Source organism: Acipenser ruthenus, chromosome 52, assembly GCF_902713425.1.
Source record: "Acipenser ruthenus chromosome 52, fAciRut3.2 maternal haplotype, whole genome shotgun sequence".
NCBI classification, from domain to species: domain Eukaryota; kingdom Metazoa; phylum Chordata; class Actinopteri; order Acipenseriformes; family Acipenseridae; genus Acipenser; species Acipenser ruthenus.
In genome coordinates, this window is record NC_081240.1 from 4,115,202 (window position 1) to 4,135,532 (window position 20,331).

The following is a 20,331-nucleotide window of genomic DNA, read 5'->3' on the forward strand; positions in this document are numbered from 1 at the left end:
AGGTTGGGAGGAAGATTTACTACCAAGAATCACTGTATATCTGTCACACGGGCCCAGAAAGAAACTTCAGTAGGATCGTATTTACATGATCACTGTCCTTAAAGGGTTAAAACAACATGTGTGTAATTTTGATTAAAATGTCAAATTGGTACAGTTTGTAGTCGAGCTAGAGATGTAATCCTGAGTTTTATAGATTAATTGAAAGGTAAAGCACAGGCACTGCAGTGCAAACTGCTTGTAGAGGATTCCATGCAATGGTAATTAACACAGGAGCTTCTATTCTTAAACTGTGGATTTCAGACTTCAACAGAATCATCCACATCAATTAGATAACTACCCATGAATAATCAACTCAGACAAACGCTCAAGTGCTTGTGTGATTTACTGTAAGTTATCATTCTTTATTCACTTTTAACTTTGAAAATCCATTAATATGCATTTATAAATATATCCAACAATTCTCATGTAAACATATTATTTAACATTTTAGCATCAGTCTCTCCAATGGATTCGGTATTCTATAACCAGACAGGCAATGCCATTACTAAAATTGACCAACAAGCTGTCATTCTATAATATTTAAAGTTCTTAATTACAGATTTCAAAGTGTGTCCTTGTGACTGTGGACCTTACCATACCTACAATAGAACTTACAAGAAGTCTCTTTTAGAATTGTTTTGGATAAACATTAAGTATAGACATTAATAACACATGTGCTTTACAGCTATAATCAATCAAGTTCCCTTGTTAAAAAAAAAAAACATCTAAAATTATATTCAACAATATAAATCAATCATGAGTATTTAAAATGGTATATTTTACTAAAAATAATTTGAACATCCTAGTATTTTCACCCTAGAAAAATCTGATTTGCAATTCTTAATGGCATTTATACAAAGTAAAATATGCATAGTATATACTAAAATGTAGTGAAGCTTTGATTTGGAGACTAAGCCAACTGACAGAATGAAATTATTTACACAATAAAACTCCCTGAAGTTATTATAAGGTGGTGTAATATAATTACACCACCTTATAGTGAAATCAGCCAATAAAGAGTAGCATTAAACAGTTAGAGCAATTAGCGTAACATGACATTTCAAACTTGTAATGATGTTTGCAATTGCTTTGAGTTGGCCTCAGTGCCAATTCTTAAATAATGAATTTCATTGATGTTGGTGTATTTCTTGATTGAGGTGCTTGTAGCTGTTTGAAATTTACAGCACAAATTCTCTATTGAAAACATCGTAATGGTTAAAAGGACAGAAACATCTAATTAGAAGCTACTTGCTCTAAATGGAACATGTTTTCTGTTGACTTCATGGAGTGGGGCTCAGTGCTATACAGCACCCTCCATTGCATGGAAACTACCCACAAGACAATGCACCCGCATGAGCCAGGTAGAGCAAAGGCTGTATGCAGCTACTGGGGGTAAAAAAAGAATAGCATACTGGCATTATATAACATTTAAATGTAGTCTCATTGAAATAGGGTTCAAATGGGACCATGCCTACTGCTGGGAAAAAGGAAATTAACACAATCATTAAAATGGTAAAAACCATCTGGAAGGCTTTCTTCATCATGGGATGGATCTCGTCTTTCCCTGGTGTCGACTTCCTCAGGACCCTCAGGATGGAGATGCTACAGAATATCATGACAATAAATATGGCACAGCTGTAACCTGAGACAACATATGCACACATTTCATAGGTTGCTAGACCTAGAGAGATGGAGAAGGCAATAGTAATAGCCCAAGCCACAGCAGAGCACACCGCTCTATAGGTGAGCGACTTGAACCCCAGGTAGGTGACTGGATGCACCACCGCCATGTAACGCTCCACACAAATACAACAAAGGAACAGAGGAGCTCCTATCAGGTTCAAATTACACATCATATCTGTTACTGTGTAAACAATTGTATTCTTCAGAAAGTAATAATTATATAAATCAACGGGTGCATTGAGGCAAAACAAAGCATCCATGACAGTCAGGTTAATTATGAACACCTCAGAAGAGGAGAGGGCAGTTTGTTTCCTCAGTAAAATCCACAGCACTATCACATTGGCTGGCAAACCCAGAATGGCAGTTAGAGCCTCCAGAACTGCCCAGAATAGAAGCCCAGCCCGATTATCTTTACATTCCACATCAAATTTGGTACTAAGAGTTGAGTTTGAGTAGAAATAATCCATTGTGCATTGAATGCCTCAACAAGGAACTGGGTTTCACTGGTCAAGAGTATCTGGTGAGAGAAAGATTAATGATTAACAGGACACATACAAGATCTTACTGCATTGTAACACTGTTGAGTTGGTCATAACTGAGTTAATTTTATTGTACTGTTTTTTTTATGTTATGACTTTTCTGCAATTGTAATTTGCACGTTTGTTGTTTGTAAAGTAATCCTGTGGTTACCAGTTACATTCTGCATTTATGTTTTGAAATATCATGCTGATGTTAATAGATTAATTACAGAGCAACCTTAACTTTGACAGTTAAGTTTGACTGTAAATCTTCCTTTAGATATATAAGTAGACTTTGTGTTTACCATATCACAACTGACAGTCCTTTTAAATTGTCCAGGAAATATATTTTTTAAATTGTTAAAATGATAAAGTAGTTAGTAATAGAAACAAGCTAGCATGGTAAAACAAAACCGTGTTTTACACTTTATCGTAAAACATAAGATATCATTTGTGTACCATCATCATAAAAGCCAAGTAAAACTAAAACTTAGTGTGTCTTGGTGTGGGAGACACATGTAAAAACTTTAGTTTTAATCACAATGCATCACTGTTCATGTTAGCCTTGTAAATGAAAGCAGGTATCTCATTATTCTTTTTTGTTAGCTGAAATAAAAGAGCATCCCATGGAAGCAGGCAAATCACAATCAACAACATTAAAGTAATATACATTTAAGATGGCAAGAAATTGCCTCTAGACTCTTTATATATTTTAAGAACAGTGAACTAAACAATATATATATATATGTGTCACACATTCTCTCTTACCACAATGTTATGATGTTGTCAGCAGGCAGATGAGTTAAACCTTCTCTGTTGGCATTAGAAACAGATAATGAACACCAAGGACAGGACTGGAGCCTAAATAGTAGGGTAAGCCACACCCTCATATGTTTTTAGCAATTAGCTGGGTTTCCACCTACTGTTTAAGGAGGCTGTGTGGTCCAGTGGTTAAAGAAAAGGGGCTTGTAACCAGGAGGTTCCCGGTTCAAATCCCACTTCAGCCACTGACTCATTGTGTGATCCTTAGCAAGTCACTTAACCTCCTTGTGCTCTGTCTTTTGGGTGAGACATAATTGTAAGTGACTCTGCAACTTATGCATAGTTCACACACCCTAGTCTCTGTAAGTCGCCTTGGATAAAGGCGTCTGCTAAATAAACAAATAATAATAATAATGTTTTTACTGTACAAGCATTCCTGTGCTTCGCCACTGTAATAGGTGTGTGCTGCCCCTTTTCTCTGAGAGATGGACCATGACAGATATTATGATGGATAAGTGAGCACTTGTCCTGTGATAGAAATACCATTTAGCCAAACGGTCCATTTATTCAGCGAGTCCAATTTCACACGCACTGTTTATTTTATACGCGCTGTTTAAAAGTATTTTTTTTCACAGTAAAACAGGTTTAAAAGGCTCTGCATCTCCAGCCCCACCCCACCTCTTGTTTGCTGTATTTATCACATACCTCTTCATAGTCGTGCATACTGATAAATCATCTCCTGATCACTCGTTTTATCACCAAACTTCTCAATAATGTGATCCAAGTCATTATTTCCAGTGTGCATGCAGTGTATGTGTATGAGTACACGCTTCGACTCAATGAAATAAGAAATCACTATGTGCAGAGCTGCCAGTGAATAAACCAGCTTCATTGCCAAAACCTTGGTGTTTTGTCCAACAGCACTTATAGTACGTATAGCTGAGAAAATAATTCCAGTAAATCTAGCCTTATATATATTTAGGGCTTCTGATTTTCGGTTTGAATTGATAAAACCTGATAAAACACCCCCGATACAATTAAAATAAAATCTACAGTAGAGATTAGCTGTCATATAATGTATGTATGCAGAATTCAAATAGGCTACAGTTGCAATGATAATTTCCTGGTAGTAACACTTCGTACAAATAACGGTATATCATTTTAGCAATACAACAAACATTCTGTAAGGTTACACTGGTTAAACAAGTGAATAAATCTTCTTAATAACCACTATAAGTATAGAAAAGCCTAAAATATTTTCATAACTACAAATATTGAATTATCTAGGCTGTCTGTAAGAAATTAACTCCTGTACACTCTCTCTCTCTGTATTGTCACCCGCGGTCTGTTAAAATTCTGTTTCAAGAGGAGTTGTATACTGTTTCATTAATTAAAACCCTCCTTTTCCAAGCGCAAATTAACGGCTGATAAATTAAGACAATTAACATGGATTTGCTAATAAAGTCCCTTGCAAACAAAATAGTCGCAAGAAGCACTGCTGGTTAAGGTAAGGGACTTTTCAACCTGAAAAAAGAAACAAGGACCAGGGGTCACAAATAGAGATTAGATAAAGGGGCATTCAGAACAGAAAATAGGAGGCACTTTTTTACACAGAGAATTGTGAGGATCTGGAACCAACTCCCCAGTAATGTTGTTGAAGCTGACACCCTGGGATCCTTCAAGAAGCTGCTTGATGAGATTCTGAGATCAATAAGCTACTAACAACCAAACGAGCAAGATGGGCCGAATGGCCCCCTCTCGTTTGTAAACTTTCTTATGTTTATATTCTTATGTTCTTATTAACATTATTTCGTAAATCAACATAATTTCAGAAATCACATTAGGATGATTATTTAATAACAAAATAGGCACAATGACCGCTTGGAAATGCCGAAAAATCAATGCTACATACCAATTTCTTGATTAACACTGGAGCTATCATTTACGATCTTTTGAATATCCTGCCCTTACACTCTTGATAACAATTGCCATTGGTGTACCCTTCCGCAGTTTTAAGCAGTATGTTGAGCATTATTTAAAAATAGTGATACTAACTATTGATTCCATTTGTATTTTGAATTGAATTGAATTTCACTGGAGAATATTGGATTGCTTGTTAAAATCAGTTGCTAAAAATGCAATCGATGTAATGCAGAGGGAGGAGTTAGCCTCTGCTTTTTTTAATGAAAGATTCTGAATGTTTTTTTTTTCCCTACAAGTGCTTAAACTTCAAAAATAACTCACTTGTGTCCTTTATGAACTCAGGAGAAGCAGTATTGAAATGAGTGCAAGGGTTCTTCAATTTCTTATTGGAATACTTGTATTTCTGAAAGGAGTATACACCCCTTAATCAAAAACTAATTGTGGCGTAACTGAGATTTGGACTCTACTCTAGTGCCCCTTGACATCCATTTTACAAGCGCTGCAATTTTTCATTTTGCTGCAATCCTTAATTCCAGTCACTCTGCTGCCGAACGTTCCTTGTTCCAGTAAACTTCATGCTCAAAAATTACAAAGGTGGGAACGTAAATGTAGTCATATTGTTAGTTCTCCTTGAAATGTATGACAGTAACTTTTCCAGAATTGTTTTAGCTTAGTTCTAGAGACAAGTCCATGATGCATATCCAATGCACCATCAGGATTAGGAATGCATCAATGTCATGGAGAGTAGAGAATGCACACAACAGGATCACAGATAAAGAAGAAAACAAATACATTGTTTCACCATTGTTAACGTAACCATAAATGTTACAGAACAGTTTCATGAATATCAAACTTGATTTTTTTTAAAAGAAGTCAAGAGCTGTCACAATTACAATAGGAGCACAACATAATATTCATACTTTACAACATTATAAAGTACTTCAGAAACCATACAAACTTTTCGCTTTTTTTTCAACACAATTGTAAAAAGAAATTACATATTTTTAATTATGCATTCTGCTTACAGATACATGTATAAAATGTGTTATTCTGTGACCCGAGGGACCTTACAATACTTTCTGAAAGTTTTGCTAAAAAATATTGATGTTCGGGCAAATGACAAGACCTGAGTGATTGTAATGACATAATACACGTTTATTCTCAGGGTCTTTATAAGCAATAATGGACACTACTCTTGATTATTTTCACAAAATAAATATTTATAAATAAAATAATAGTTATTCATTCCATTATTATCAGTAATAAGGAAAACACATACCTGATAAATTTAATTCATGAAATAGTATCTGCTTAAATCCAATTGTTTCTTGATATTTATAAATGTTGTGTGTGTGTGTGTGTGTGTGTGTATATATATATATAAAACACGACAGAATACATGTTCTAATGCATCACATTTACAGTGACTTTATGTGGCTTTCTTAGCTCTAAGAAATAGAGCAGTGTGGAGTAGTGGTCAGGGCTCTGGACTCTTGACCGGAGAGTCGTGGATTCAATCCCAGGTGGGGGACATTGCTGCTGCTGCGGTTCACGTTGGCTGGCCGCAAACGACAGCCAGTGACGTGCCAAGAATGTAACTTTCAAATAACCCGCCATCTTGTAAGTTGTTGAAGTGGAAAAGTTGCAGTTTAGTTTTTGGGACGGTGAATTAGGTGAGTGATTTACATTTTAAATCTTGTAAGACACACAGGAAAAGGATCAAAATGTGTTTTATTTTGTATTGTTTCTTTCCAACAAATAACGGGGCTACATTTTGTTGGGGCCTGGTTTATTTAAACGTCTTAGTTTTGGCAAATAAACGTAGCGTGTTTGTAAACAACCTGCATTCACCGTTATTATCTAATTACCTTTAAAATAAACTAACTACATTTTAGTAGCAGTTTCTTAATATGCAAAGCTATTTAGCGTGTATGTGTGTCTTGTGTTATATACTGTAGCGTATAGTCTGTAGATAAAAAATATTTGTTTTATCAAACAGTAATCCATTTAAAATGACATTTCTGTACTCTTTGAAACTATACGTGGTATATGTATGGTATTTACAGTATGAATACAAATTGGTTTTACGATCCTCTAGTTCCAGGTTAGGCCCTTTTAACGGTAAATTGTACATAACTACTGTAAGTGTACAGATTAATATTATATATATTATTAATAATTGTTCCACTGGCATTGTATACACTGCCCTATCTCGATAGGGTTCAGTTCGTCTCTGTTGGGGGTGTGAAATCGGCCTTGTCTGCGTTGTTCCAGAGGGCTCTATTTTAGGTCTCTGTTGGGGGTGTGAAATCGGCCTTGTCTGCGTTGTTCCAGAGGGCTCTATTTTAGGTCTCTGTTGGGGGTGTGAAACCGGCCTTGTCTGCGTTGTTCCAGAGGGCTCTATTTTAGGTCTCTGTTGGGGGTGTGAAATCGGCCTTGTCTGCGTTGTTCCAGAGGGCTCTATTTTAGGTCTCTGTTGGGGGTGTGAAATCGGCGTTGTCTGCGTTGTTCCAGAGGGCTCTATTTTAGGTCCTCTGTTTTCGTGTTGTACTGTATGTTTGTTGGGCCAGATGGTTAACTATTGGAATGGATAGGAAAATCCCTGACCTGGGTTGTATGTTCATGAAGTTCATGGCATTCAAAACAGAGGGATGCCAATAAAAGAAACAATATTCAAAAGCCTGCTTTAAAATGGATGCATTTGGATACCAGCGTATCAATGACAGCTTAGTATTCAAATTCCCAATGGCTATTAACACAGGGAGGAAGGAACTAATTTTAACTACAGTACATAAAAAATCATTGAGGAATCAAAGTTCCCAGTAGAGAAAGACATAGGCTCTATGGCATTATTTTGTCCAGTCAGATCCCAATCACTTTTAAATACGATCATTATATAATAATCTATGAAAGACTATTTCTTTTTCTGTGTATTAGGTGTTCTTGCTGTCCTTTATATTTTCTGATGGATATCATGATATTTGTACTGTGTTACAGGTATGTGTTTACAAATATGTTGTTGTGTTTATTTACTAGATTTTGTGCATGTTGAGTTTCAATATGCAATATCATATTTATTTTTGTAGTTTATATTTGTGTTTGTGAGTTTTTCAAACCCATTTACTCTTGATAGCAAGGTATTTTTTTTTTATTGGCCATTTTGTCACTAAAGTCTCTTAAAAATGTAAAATGTGCTGATTAGAGCATCATAGCCTTTTAAATGGCCACATTCACAGTGTGCAGGTGCAATCGATTAGAGGTGATTGCAAGCAGAACCATTTCTGTCTGCAAGCATATAGATTTGATGATCCATGTTAAAATGCAAATCGATGATCTCTTTGTGTGCTTTGCAACAGCAGCAGGTGTGCAGGACTGATTCAATGACATTACACTCGTCAATAGTCAGGCATTTACAGTGGGAAACTAGGTCAAATGTGAAATGGAACAGCAGTACAACTACATTCCCTGTTCTCACCACCCTGTCTCAGTCAACAAACCTCATGATTTCATAATTCATTCAAACAAATGTATCTTATATTAATATGCTTATATCAATTATTATTTTTTTTTAAATAAAGGCATTGTTTTGTTTTGTTTGAGTCTTCTGTTTTTGTGTTACAGGTAAACAGCTTAGCTGTCCTGTTTTAGTTAGGTTCCTGTGTTGTGTTTAGTTAGTGCTCAAGAAAGAGCTAGGTGTTTGTTTTGTTTATTTTGTTTTGGTGATTGTCATTAAAAAAAAAAGCATGTCAGCACTTTAAACCTCCATTTCCTGTGTCCTGGGACTGTTTTTAAAGGGGCAACGAACCGTGAGTGGTGCAGTTTTATTACATATGGTGGCAACTTGTGTGGGAGACCCTGAAGACCCAGAGTAAAAAAAAGGAAAGCATAGAAGAATTGATCGCAAGGATCAACAGAAACACCACGGCTCAAGTGGAGCAGACTAAGACGTAGAGAGTGGAGTTAGGCCTGCTGGAGCCAGAGCCTACAGAGCTGGACCTTCTGCTCCAGAAGTGGGAGGTGGAGCTGCCGTCCGGCTAGCCAGAGGGGGTGGAGCTGCCGACCGGAGAGCCAGATGGGGTGGAGCTGCCGTCCCGAGAGCCAGAGGAGGTGGAGTTGTTCCTGTCACCGGAGTCACCGGCTGAAGTCAAGGGGGAGGAGGTGAGCAGCTCGCCTCCAACAGAGCCTCAGCAACAGAGGGGGCACTCCGGCGCTATCAAGTGCGGTCCTGTGCTCCAGCTACATGGACACCAGCCCGGAATGCCTCGACCTCCCTCCACTCAACCTTGTTCCCAGGTCGCAGGACAGCCAGGCACAAGGCACAGTCGCTTACCTGGTCCCTTACTCCACTTCCCCTTGCAACCCAGACGTCGCTGCGCAGGAGGAAGACGTCAGTGCTCAAAAAGCAGACGTCGTTGGCGCTCCCCTTGCTGGTTGCTCCCCTTGCTGGTTGCTCCATTCCACCTGCCTACTGCTCCGCTCCCCCTGAGATCCAAGACGTTGCTGTGCCTTTCCACAGCCGTGCACCTCTGCCTGCCAGTCCTTGCTCCCTGTCACCGGCCTGCGCTACAGTCGCCCAGGGCAAGCCGTCCAGGTCCCTTCTTGCTGGTGTGTGGTCCCTTCCTGAGTGCGCCAGAGGAAGGACCGACCCACCCTCAAGCCCCCGTGGAAAAAGGCGAAGATTAAAACGATGGGACTTGAGGGTGGGTGGTCTTTTAATTGTGGAGGGAAGTGGCCGTCAAATGGCCGGTGTTTTGGAAAGACAAGGGGGAGGATGTGTAAGATAGCAGGGAGGGGGTTCATATCCACCCTGCATGAAAACCATGTGCAAATACGCATTGATTGAGTTTAATTGTTTAATTGTTTGATTAGTGATTATCCCCTGCACCTGGTGATTATTGTAAATTAGAGCCAGGCGCAGGATATAAAAGGAAAGCAGCCAGTCTGTTCTGGGCTGCAGTGGGGAGCGCCCGCTTGTTAGTGGACACACGCGAATCACAAGAAAATGTAGTGTAAACCTGTCTGGTTTTGTTTTGTTTGAATCTTTTGTTTTTGTGTTACAGGTAAACCAGCTTAGCTGTTCTGTTTTATAGTTAGGTTCCAGTGTTGTTTAGTTAGTGCTCAAGAAAGAGCTAGATGTGTTGATTGTTTGTTTGTTGGTTGGTTGGTTTTGTTTATTTTCTTTTGGTGATGTGTCATTCAAAAAAAAAAGCATGTCCGCACTTTTTAAACCTCCATTTCCTGTGTCCTGGGTCTGTTTTTAAAGGGGCAACGAACCATGAGTGGTGCAGTTTCATTAATATATATCACGATCAAACTAAATCCAGTGAGCTTACATTTATTTTATCCTTTTGATTTCACAATGCTAGTTTCAATTAAATTAAAGGGCTTGTTTGATTTCAATTATTGACTGTCACAAGAAATACCTTAAAGGTTACTCAGAAATCTGCATGCCCTTAATATGCACATATGAGCTTTAACAGGGCCCTGTAGGCATTGTTTAGCATCAAGACGTCATCTGCAATTACCAATTCTGTACTTAAAAAAAAAAAATTTTAGAGAAAGAAAAATATCATTCTTCATAGCTATTGCCAAAATGTTTCCATCACCTACAATTGTAAGCTTGAGACATCATTTTAAAACAAACCTATATATGAACATACTTTAGATATTTTATTTAACACCATGTAATCAAAAAAACTACAAAATGATATCGCAGAAGTCTACCAGAAGCCATAATAGTAGAACCGTATTTCATGTTAGATTTTGAAATGTCACATTTTTTAATTATCAGTTTTTGTTCAAATTTTCAAATGAGAAATCAGCAAAAATATACACCGATCAATTCAATGTGATAGTGTCTCTGCCTCTAAGCAATATTACACACGCTAAGGGGATCAAATCAATCTGTATTTATTATATACAACACCTTTCATGATAAAGCTCCTCAAAGCACTGTACAGATAGGAATAACTCAAATTAATATACAAAACCATTTAGAGAAATAGTAAAATATAAGATGATAAAGTACCCCTTTAAATTACATACATTCAAATAATACAAAAAAAGTTACATAAAAATAAAAAACAAGCAGTATACAATAGGATGATAAATATTCCCTCTAAAATGCATGCTGCATTAGTAAAATGTGTTTTTTATCCTAATTTAAAAGCAGCATGAGATGGTGCCTCCTTTACCAATCGTGCCAGATATTCCACAACGTTGGGGCTCTAAAGAGGAACGCTTTGCCACCTGCCTTCTCTCTCTGTATCAATGGAATACTGAGTAAAACATTGTCCTGAGGTCTAAGAGAGTGACTAGGGACATAAGGACAGCAAATATTTTATATGTAGGGGAGCAAGGTCATTTAAAGCTTTATAAGTTAGAGGCAGGAACATAAAATCAACCAAATGAACAGTATCCTGTACAGGAAGCTAGTGTACGGCTGCTAACACATGGGGTAATGTGCTTGTGATTCTTTATTCTTGTTAAAACTCTAACAACAACATTTTGCACAAGCCACAATCGAGAAAAAAACATGTTGAAATACCAAAGAAAAATGCATTGCAATCATCAATACTAGAGTTTAGGAGGCACTTTTTTTACACAGAGAATTGTGGGGGTCTGGAACCAACTCCCCAGTAATGTTGTTGAAGCTCACACCCTGGGATACTTCAAGAAGCTGCTTGGTGAGATTCTGGGATCAATAAGCTACAAACAACCAAACAAGCAAGAAGGGGCTGAATGGCCTCCTCTCGTTTGTAAACTTTGTTATGTTCTTATGTTCTCTTTCTTCTCTCCCCTCTTAGTCTCTGACCTCTCCTCCCTCCTCCAGGGCCACAAACCCACTATGTCGGCCCTGGACCCCCTCCCCACTCACCTCTTTCAATCTGCTGCTCCTGCTCTACTCCCCTTCATCTATTCCCTTCTCAACACCTCTCTCCTCTCTGGCCTCTTTCCCTCTGCCTTAAAACAAGCTTCTATCACCCCCTCCTCAAAAAACCTACCCTTGAGCCCACCTCCCTCCAGAACTACTGTCCTGTCTCCCTCTTACCCTTCCTCTCAAAAACCCTTGAACAGGCAGTACACCGCCAGCTCTCTGCTTTCCTATCTAACTTCTGCTCGACCCTCTCCAATCTGGTTTCCGCTCTGCTCACTCCACTGAAACTGCTCTCCTGTCTCTCACTAACTCGCTAAACTCTGAACTTCCTATTATGGGCAGTATTTTTTAAACAGCAAGAACAACAATAAATAGTGCTAACTACAAATGGCTATTATAAGCAAACACAGTACAATGCCATAATAAATGTGTATTCTCAGGATCTTTATAAGCAATAACGAACACTACTCAATTGTTTTCTCAAAATAAATATTTATAAATAATAGTTTATGAGTAATAATGAATAAATAAACTTTACAGATATAAATTCAGTTCACATTTTAAATTATGAAATTTCATAACACGCTTGGTATTACACAAGGGTAAAGGAGTAATCAGATCAAATATAACAGCCATATGGTCTGAAATGCCAAGCTCACATAATGGAGGTCAGAAACTGACAAACCACCAGTGATCATGAGATGAATGTGACCATGACTATGTGTAGGAACATTGACATGCTGAACATGACCAAAACAATACAATAAACTCAGTCAGCAGCAAATGAACAGTTCACAGTGTCCATATGAATTTTAAAATCACCTGAGTACAATTCTGTTGAAAGCTGGACACAGAGATGTGAGATAGTTCAACTAAAAATAAAGTATTGGTCTAGGAGTGCAGTAGACTAAAATTACAACAACAGGCTTATTTTAACCCTTTGCGGTCCATTGTCGGACCTGGTCCGACATCATCAAAAAAACGCAAAAAACGGGTTTCTAGTCGTTTTTTCTCCAAAAAAAGCCGAGAAAACCATTCAATGGCCGAATGGGAGCGACAGGAGCCGAGACAAGCGGAAAAAAAGGCGTATCTCATGAATAGTCATACCTGCCCCTGGCATCCCATATGGGCGGTCATAAAGAAACAAGCTGTCTGATACTGCATCAGCACACAGAGACTTTCACTGACATTTGCAGAGCTTTTTTGAGATGTTATAGTAATAAAATAATGACTTGGATTGCATTATTGAGGAGTTTGGTGATAAAACGAGTGATCAGGAGATGATTGATCGGTATGTACGACTATTATTATTATTATTATTATTATTTATTTATTAGCATACGTGAAAGCTATAGCGAACAAAAGGGAGGGGCGGGGCTGGAGATGCCTAGTGAGTGCTTTGTTGATATGCAGGGCCTTTTAAACCCATTTGACTGTGAAAAAAAAAAACTTTTAAATAGTGCGTCTAAAATTAACTGCACGTGTGAAAATAAATTGGACCTGACGCACACTTAATAAATGGACTTCAAAGGGTTAAAAGCCAGATACTCAAACAAGCTAAAATCTGGAACAGGTACTAAGCAAGTATAAGCCCTACACCTGACCTGGGGTGTATGTTCATGAAGTTCATGGCATTCAAAACAGCAGGAGGCCAATAAAATAAACAATATTCAAAAGCCTGCTTAAATGGAAGCATTTGAATACCAGCATTTCATGGATAATATGTTATTCAAATTCCCAACGGCCATTAACACAGGGAGGAAGAAACTAGGGTGGCAAAGTGGTAGTGGGATGCTACATAAATTATGTCCAGAGCCTTATGGCGAACACCTGTAAATAATAATGATGGAGTGATACAGCGGCGGCCAGTTTTACACACCAACACTAAACACAAAACACAAACACAGTTCTTAGTGATAGTGAAATAAGTACAAGTAGTGTATTACAGTTCTCCGTGAAATGCAGGGGTGAAAGTGATGTCTGGTTTTATGCTGGCTTCTGCTGCAGCTCCAATCGTGTTATAGGAAGTCTAGTTTAAAACAAACAGAGAGTTATAACAAACACTAACAGACAAAACAAACTCACGATTTACAGGATGGTAACACCAGCTCCTTGTAGGTTGTCTCTAACCATTTACCAAGGAACAGAGCACATCTGCTATGACCCCTATTTATATCCTCGCTCATGACCCCTAGGTTAATGAGCGCATCTGCTCCTCCAATCCTCAGATGCCACACCGTTTACCGTCTGGGTCATTGAGTTTGGATACCGTAGCTGCGCCCCTTTCCTAAATGACCAACTTCGACCTATAGACTATTACCTGAGCACCAGATCTGGTGATGAACCTCAACCCCCGGTAGAGATTAATCTTTTGGTGTTTTTATGGCATCAGAGGAGTGCCTTAATCCATTTAATACACAAGATGATGAACAGCAAGCTATTGCCTATAGTAGTGATGAAGAGGATGAGGAGAGAGAATAATATGAAATGGAATTAAATTAAATGGAATGAAATCCTTACAGCGTTTCTGGTTTTAATATACTGAACATTATTGTTATCTGTATTTTGAAATAAATAACGCATTATTTAATTATAAATATTTTTCTGGAGGAAATCATTAATATTCCTCGGGAGGTAATTAAAGGTATAATACAAAGAGTCATCCCATAGTAACAATAAATTCAGAAAAATACTTAATAGTTGCTGAAAATGCTTTTTAATTGAGGAAGCTTAAGGTTGATTCAGCTGATATAATAGGCCTAAAGCAACATGTTACATATACAGGATGAAATACTTTATGTCCGAGAGCATAGATAATAGTATCTAAAAATGTCTTCTATTGAAAAACATGATGTTTAATATAATGGAGAAACAAAGAGGGTTTAATAGATGTATAACTTGCATAGATTTTAGGTAATCAGAATACTGTTCATTTTCACGGAATGTTCATAAAATGACACATTCCGTTGTAAAAAAAGGGGCAGATCTGACACTATGTCAAAACTAAATGGTAAGACATTGGTCAAATCTAATTGGTAAAAAGATGACACATAATCTGAGTAATATTGTTAATCTTCTTAATCACTTCTAGCTCTGGCAGAGCATCTGAGGGTTATCTAAACTCAGAAGGTCCAAAATCAGCACAGAACATGACTTGATGTAACCTTTGACCCCTAACAACAGCACACGATTATATTACTCATAACTGTGACATATTAAACAAAAACACAGACCTTGCTGAATGCATTGATACCATTTTTGTGTTAATTCAGTGTTTAAAACCCCAGTTATTGTCATTTGTAATACAACCTCTGTATAGTTTTTAAAATATTAATTTCAGGTAATTAAGAACATAAGAACATAAGAAAGTTTACAAACGAGAGGAGGCCATTCAGCCCATCTTGCTCGTTTGGCTGTTAGTAGCTTATTGATCTCAGAATCTCATCAAGCAGCTTCTTGAAGGATCCCAGGGTGTCAGCTTCAACAACATTACTGGGGAGTTGGTTCCAGACCCTCGCAATTCTCTGTGTAAAAAAGTGCCTCCTATTTTCTGTTCTGAATGCCCCTTTATCTAATCTCCATTTATGACCTCTGGTCCTTTTTTCTTTTTTCAAGTCAAAGAAGTCCCCCGGGTTGACATTGTCTATACCTTTTAGGATTTTGAATGTTTGAATCAGATCGCCGCGTAGTCTTCTTTGTTCAAGACTGAATAGATTCAGTTCTTTTAGCCTGTCTGCATACGACATGCCTTTTAAACCCGGGATAATTCTGGTTGCTCTTCTTTGCACTCTTTCTAGAGCAGCAATATCCTTTTTGTAACGAGGTGACCAGAACTGAACACAATATTCTAGGTGAGGTCTAACTAATGCATTGTAGAGTTTTAACATTACTTCCCTTGATTTAAATTTAACACTTTTCACAATATATCCGAGCATCTGTTGGCCTTTTTATAGCTTCCCCACATTGTCTAGATGAAGACATTTCTGAGTCAACATAAACTCCTAGGTCTTTTTCATAATTCCCTTCTTCAATTTCACTATCTCCCATATGATATTTATAATGCACATTTTTATTGCCCGCATGCAATACTTTACACTTTTCCCTATTAAATTTAATTTGCCATGTGTCTGCCCAGTTCTGAATGCTGTCTCGATCATTTTGAATGACCTTTGCTGCTTCAACAGTGTTTGCCACTCCTCCTATTTTTGTGTCGTCTGCAAATTTAACGAGTTTGCTTACTATACCAGAGTCTAAATCATTAATGTAGATTAGGAATAGCAGAAGACCTAATACTGATCCCTGTGGTACACCACTGGTTACCTCACTCCATTTTGAGGTTTCTCCTCTAATCAGTACTTTCTATTTTGTACCTGTTAGCCACTCCCTAATCCATGTGCATGCATTTCCTTGAATCCCTACTGCGTTCAGTTTGAGAATTAATCTTTTATGCGGGACTTTGTCAAAAGCTTACTGGAAATCTAAATAGACCATGTCGTATGCTTTGCAGTTATCCATTTTCAATGTTGCATCCTCAAAAAAGTCAAGTAGGTTAGTTAGACATGATCTCCCTTTCCTAAAACCATGCTGGCTGTCTCCCAGGATATTGTTACCATATAGGTAATTTTCCATTTTGAATCTTATTATTGTTTCCATAAGTTTACATATAATAGAAGTCAGGCTTACTGGTCTGTAGTTACCTGGTTCGGTTTTGTCTCCCTTTTTGTGGATCGGTATTACGTTTCCAATTACATGGCATATGGTCTGTATTTTTTATTTTTCCACATTGCCAATGACGTACCCACCCTAGATGGATGTATTAGGACCTAGTCTATCCCAAAAACACCAAAAGATTAATCTCTGCTGGGGGTTGAGGTTTTTCCAAATTGCAAGCTCTTTTCAATACAGATGATAGACTACTACCCTACGGAATTAATTGTCGTGCCATTTAGTTAAGGGTACTCTGTTCCCGTTACACAGTGCCCTCACAGGTCGAGAGGGAGATCTAACACCAAGCACCATTCAATCTCTGTCACAGAGGTTAGGTGTAAAACCTTCAATTGAGAATAATTTATAGTGTGCCTGGTATTTCTTGTGATTCTTGCTTGCTGCATTTTGAGTTTCCATCACTAATGGTCGCTGCTGTGTGAAGGCTGTGGTGGATTATTAATTCTTAATTAGACAGAGACCTGGTTGGAGACAGGAAGTTCCACCCCTTTTAGGAATATAAGGAAACTAGCAGGACTCACATGGAGAGGATGAAACAGGAAGTTCTGGAGTGGTGCATGTGTTGTACCAAACCACGACCGATGAGAACCAAAGAAATAAAATACCTGCTTTAGATTTATTATTTTTGAAAGTTCAGTTAGCGAGGGGATTGAGCTGACTGAGAAGAAGGAAAAATCTAAATCTAAAACAAAATTGCCCAAATGGTTTAATAGATCAATTAAAAAAAATATTCAGATAAAAAAGGCACTTTACAGAGCATTTAAAAGGGACCAAGAACAAAGTACACATAAAGAGTACTTGGAACGGCAAACACAAGTCAAAAAGGAAATTAGAAAGGCCAAGAGAGAGAGAGATAAAAATGAGCATTGCTAAGGGGGCTAAAACCAATTCCAATATTATAACAGCAAGAGAACATTCAAAGAGGCGGTACGTAACAGGGGAGATCTGTGCTGACTGTCTGGCGCATGCGTGGTACTGCAGGAAGGGGGCAGCGGCCTCGTAGATCCACCTGTCATTCATGGTGGTGACACAGAGAGGTGGTGAAGAGGGTGTTTTGGCTTTCCCTCTCTCTGAGTGGCCGAAAGGCAGGCCTTGGGGGATTGCTGACCCTATAAGTTAACGCTCTGTTGTTCCCTCAGCCTGCCTGTTTACTGTTGAAAGTATTCAGGCAACGGACAACAGCACCCTCTGCGGGTAAAAATAAATCAGTGTGCCTGAGCGGCCTTACAAATAAAGTTCTGTTTCCTCTGTGTCAGTGAATTGCCCACCACCCTTCCACACAGTAAAATGTCTAAGATATACAAATGGCAAAATCATAGACAAAGAGAAAAAAAATAGCAAATATATTAAATGATTACTTTTCACAAGTTCTTACAAAGGAGGATACAAGCAATATGCCCCACACGTCGATCCAGTTTTAAATAACTTCAGCATAACAGAGACAGAAGTGTTAAAGGGACTAGGAGCTCTTAAAATAAAAAATGTTAAAAAAAATCACTGGGCCGGATGAGATCCTCCCAATAGTACTCAAAGAAATGAAAGAAGTTATTTACAAACCAAGCTCATGCAACAGTCTCTTGACACAGGGTTTGTACCAACAGACTGGAAAATTGCAAACGTAATACCAATCCACAAAAAGGGAGACAAAACCGAACCAGGTAACTACAAACCAATAAGCCTGACTTCTGTTTTATGTAAACTTATGGAAACTATTATAAGATCTAAAATGGAAAATTACCTATATGGTAACAATATCCTCTGCTATTCCTAATCTACATTAATGATTTAGATTCTGGTATAGTATTCAAACTTGTTAATTTTGCAGACGACACAAAAATAGGAGGAGTGGCAAACACTGTTGCAGCAGCAAAGGTCATTCAAAATGATCTAGACAGTATTGAGAACTGGGCAGGTACATGGCAAATTACATTTTATAGAGAAAAGTGTAAGGTACTGCACACAGGCAATAAAAATGTGCATTATAAATATCATATGGGAGATAATGAATTTGAAGAAGGGATCTATGAAAAAGACCTTTATGTTGACTCAGAAATGTATTCATCTAGACAATGTGGGGAAGCTATAAAAAAGGCCAACAAGATGCTTGGATATATAGTGAAAAGTGTTGAATTTAAATCAAGGGAAGTAATGTTAAAACTTTACAATGCATTAGTAAGACCTCATCGAGAATACTGTGTTCAGTTCTGGTCATCTCACTACAAAAAGGATATTGCTGCTCTAGAAAGAGTGCAAAGAAGAGTGACCTGGTCCTATGTCGGACCAGGTCCGACATTACAATTTTCCCTTTCCGGTCCGATGTCGGACGCTGTCCAACATCAACAAAAAGACGTAAAGCACAGTTTTCTCGTCGTTTTTTCTCCGGAAAAAGGCTAGAAAACCATTCAATGGCCGAGTGAGACCGATAAGAGCCGAGAAAAGCCGGAAAAAAAGGGGCGGATCTGAGCAATACACATCGCCCCGGCACCACAGAGATAACACGGCCATAAACAAACAAGATAGCTGCTTCCACATCCAGCGCTCAAATAATATCACGGACATTTGTTATTATCATAATACAAAATACCTAAGTGGTCTACTCTTTATAAACTGTCCCCTTTTCACCTTAATTGTGTGTTAATTTACAAATGTTCATGAGTCAATCCATTTAGAACTGAGCTGTGTATGTAATGTATACTAAATAATGTTAATACCAAGTTTCATGGCAATTGGATACAGGGTTCACAAGATATAGGCACAAATGTAAATGTGACATACAGATTGACTGATGTATAGTCAGACAATCCTTCCCTATATCATCTGATATTACATGCATACCAAGTCTGGTGACAATAAGTGTTTTTCTTGAGATCTGGACAACATGCGTACGTTTCATGCCCAGAGGGCCACATGTATCACTCCTTTTAAGGCAGGCCGATTGATCATTTATAGATATCTCAAATTCATTTACAGATATCTCTAAATATTTAAAGACATCTCTAAATATTTGAAGATATCTAAAATACATTTAGAGATATCTTAAAGTGATTTACAAATATCTCTAAATGGAGCTTTAAATTATATATATATATATATATAAAATGCATTTTAAGATATCTTTAAATCATTGAAAGATATCTGAAATTCAATTTAAGATATCTTAAAATTACTTCCTGTTCACTTAGAGAGATCTCTAAATAATTTAAGATATCTAAAAATAACTTCCTGTTTATTAAAGATATCTCTAAATCATTTACAGATACCTAAAAATAACTTAGTCTCTAAATGTACAGTAAGTCTTCAAAACATAGTAGTTTCACAGTCAATTTGAGATATCTTGAAAGGCTTCCTGTTCATTTGAAGATATCAAGGAGGCTGTGTGGTCCAGTGGTTAAAGAAAAGGGCTTGTAAGCAGGAGGTCCCCGGTTCAAATCCCACCTTAGCCACTGACTCATTGTGTGATCCTCAGCAAATCACTTAACCTCCTTGTGCTCCGTCTTTCGGGTGAGACGTAGTTGTAAGTGACTCTGCAGCTGATGCATAGTTCACACACCCTAGTCTCTGTAAGTTGCCTTGGATAAAGGCGTCTGATAAATAAACAAATAATAATAATTTAGAGATAACTCTAAATGAACAGGAAGATTTTTCGAGATATCTTCAAAAGATTTAGAGATATCTTTTAATGAACAGGAAGTCATTTAGAGATATCTTCAAATGATTTATAGATATCTTTAAAACCCTCATTTTAAGATATCTCTAAATGACAGTTTGGCGTACCATGCTAGCAAAATCCACATGGTTTCCATA

At 37.7% G+C, this 20,331-nt stretch overlaps 1 protein-coding gene across 3 annotated transcripts in view; it reads right to left on the reverse strand.

Moving 5' to 3' along the window:
• Positions 1-357: 357 nt before the first annotated feature.
• Positions 358-20,331, reverse strand: part of LOC117432514 (uncharacterized) — a 30,702-nt gene continuing 10,728 nt past the window's right edge. For 2 of the 3 annotated variants that reach the window (XR_009320105.1, XM_034910779.2), the window contains exons 12-13: positions 3,009-3,053; positions 358-2,239 (exon numbers count right to left, since the gene is read on the reverse strand). Coding sequence is in view for 2 of the 3 variants with exons in the window: in XM_034910779.2 (XP_034766670.2) it covers positions 3,043-3,053 (11 nt within the window). In the remaining variant the exon portion in view is untranslated. Of the gene's footprint in view, positions 2,240-3,008; positions 3,054-13,663; positions 13,832-20,331 lie in introns of those variants that run through there. The other variant, XM_034910778.2, reaches the window with a different exon arrangement.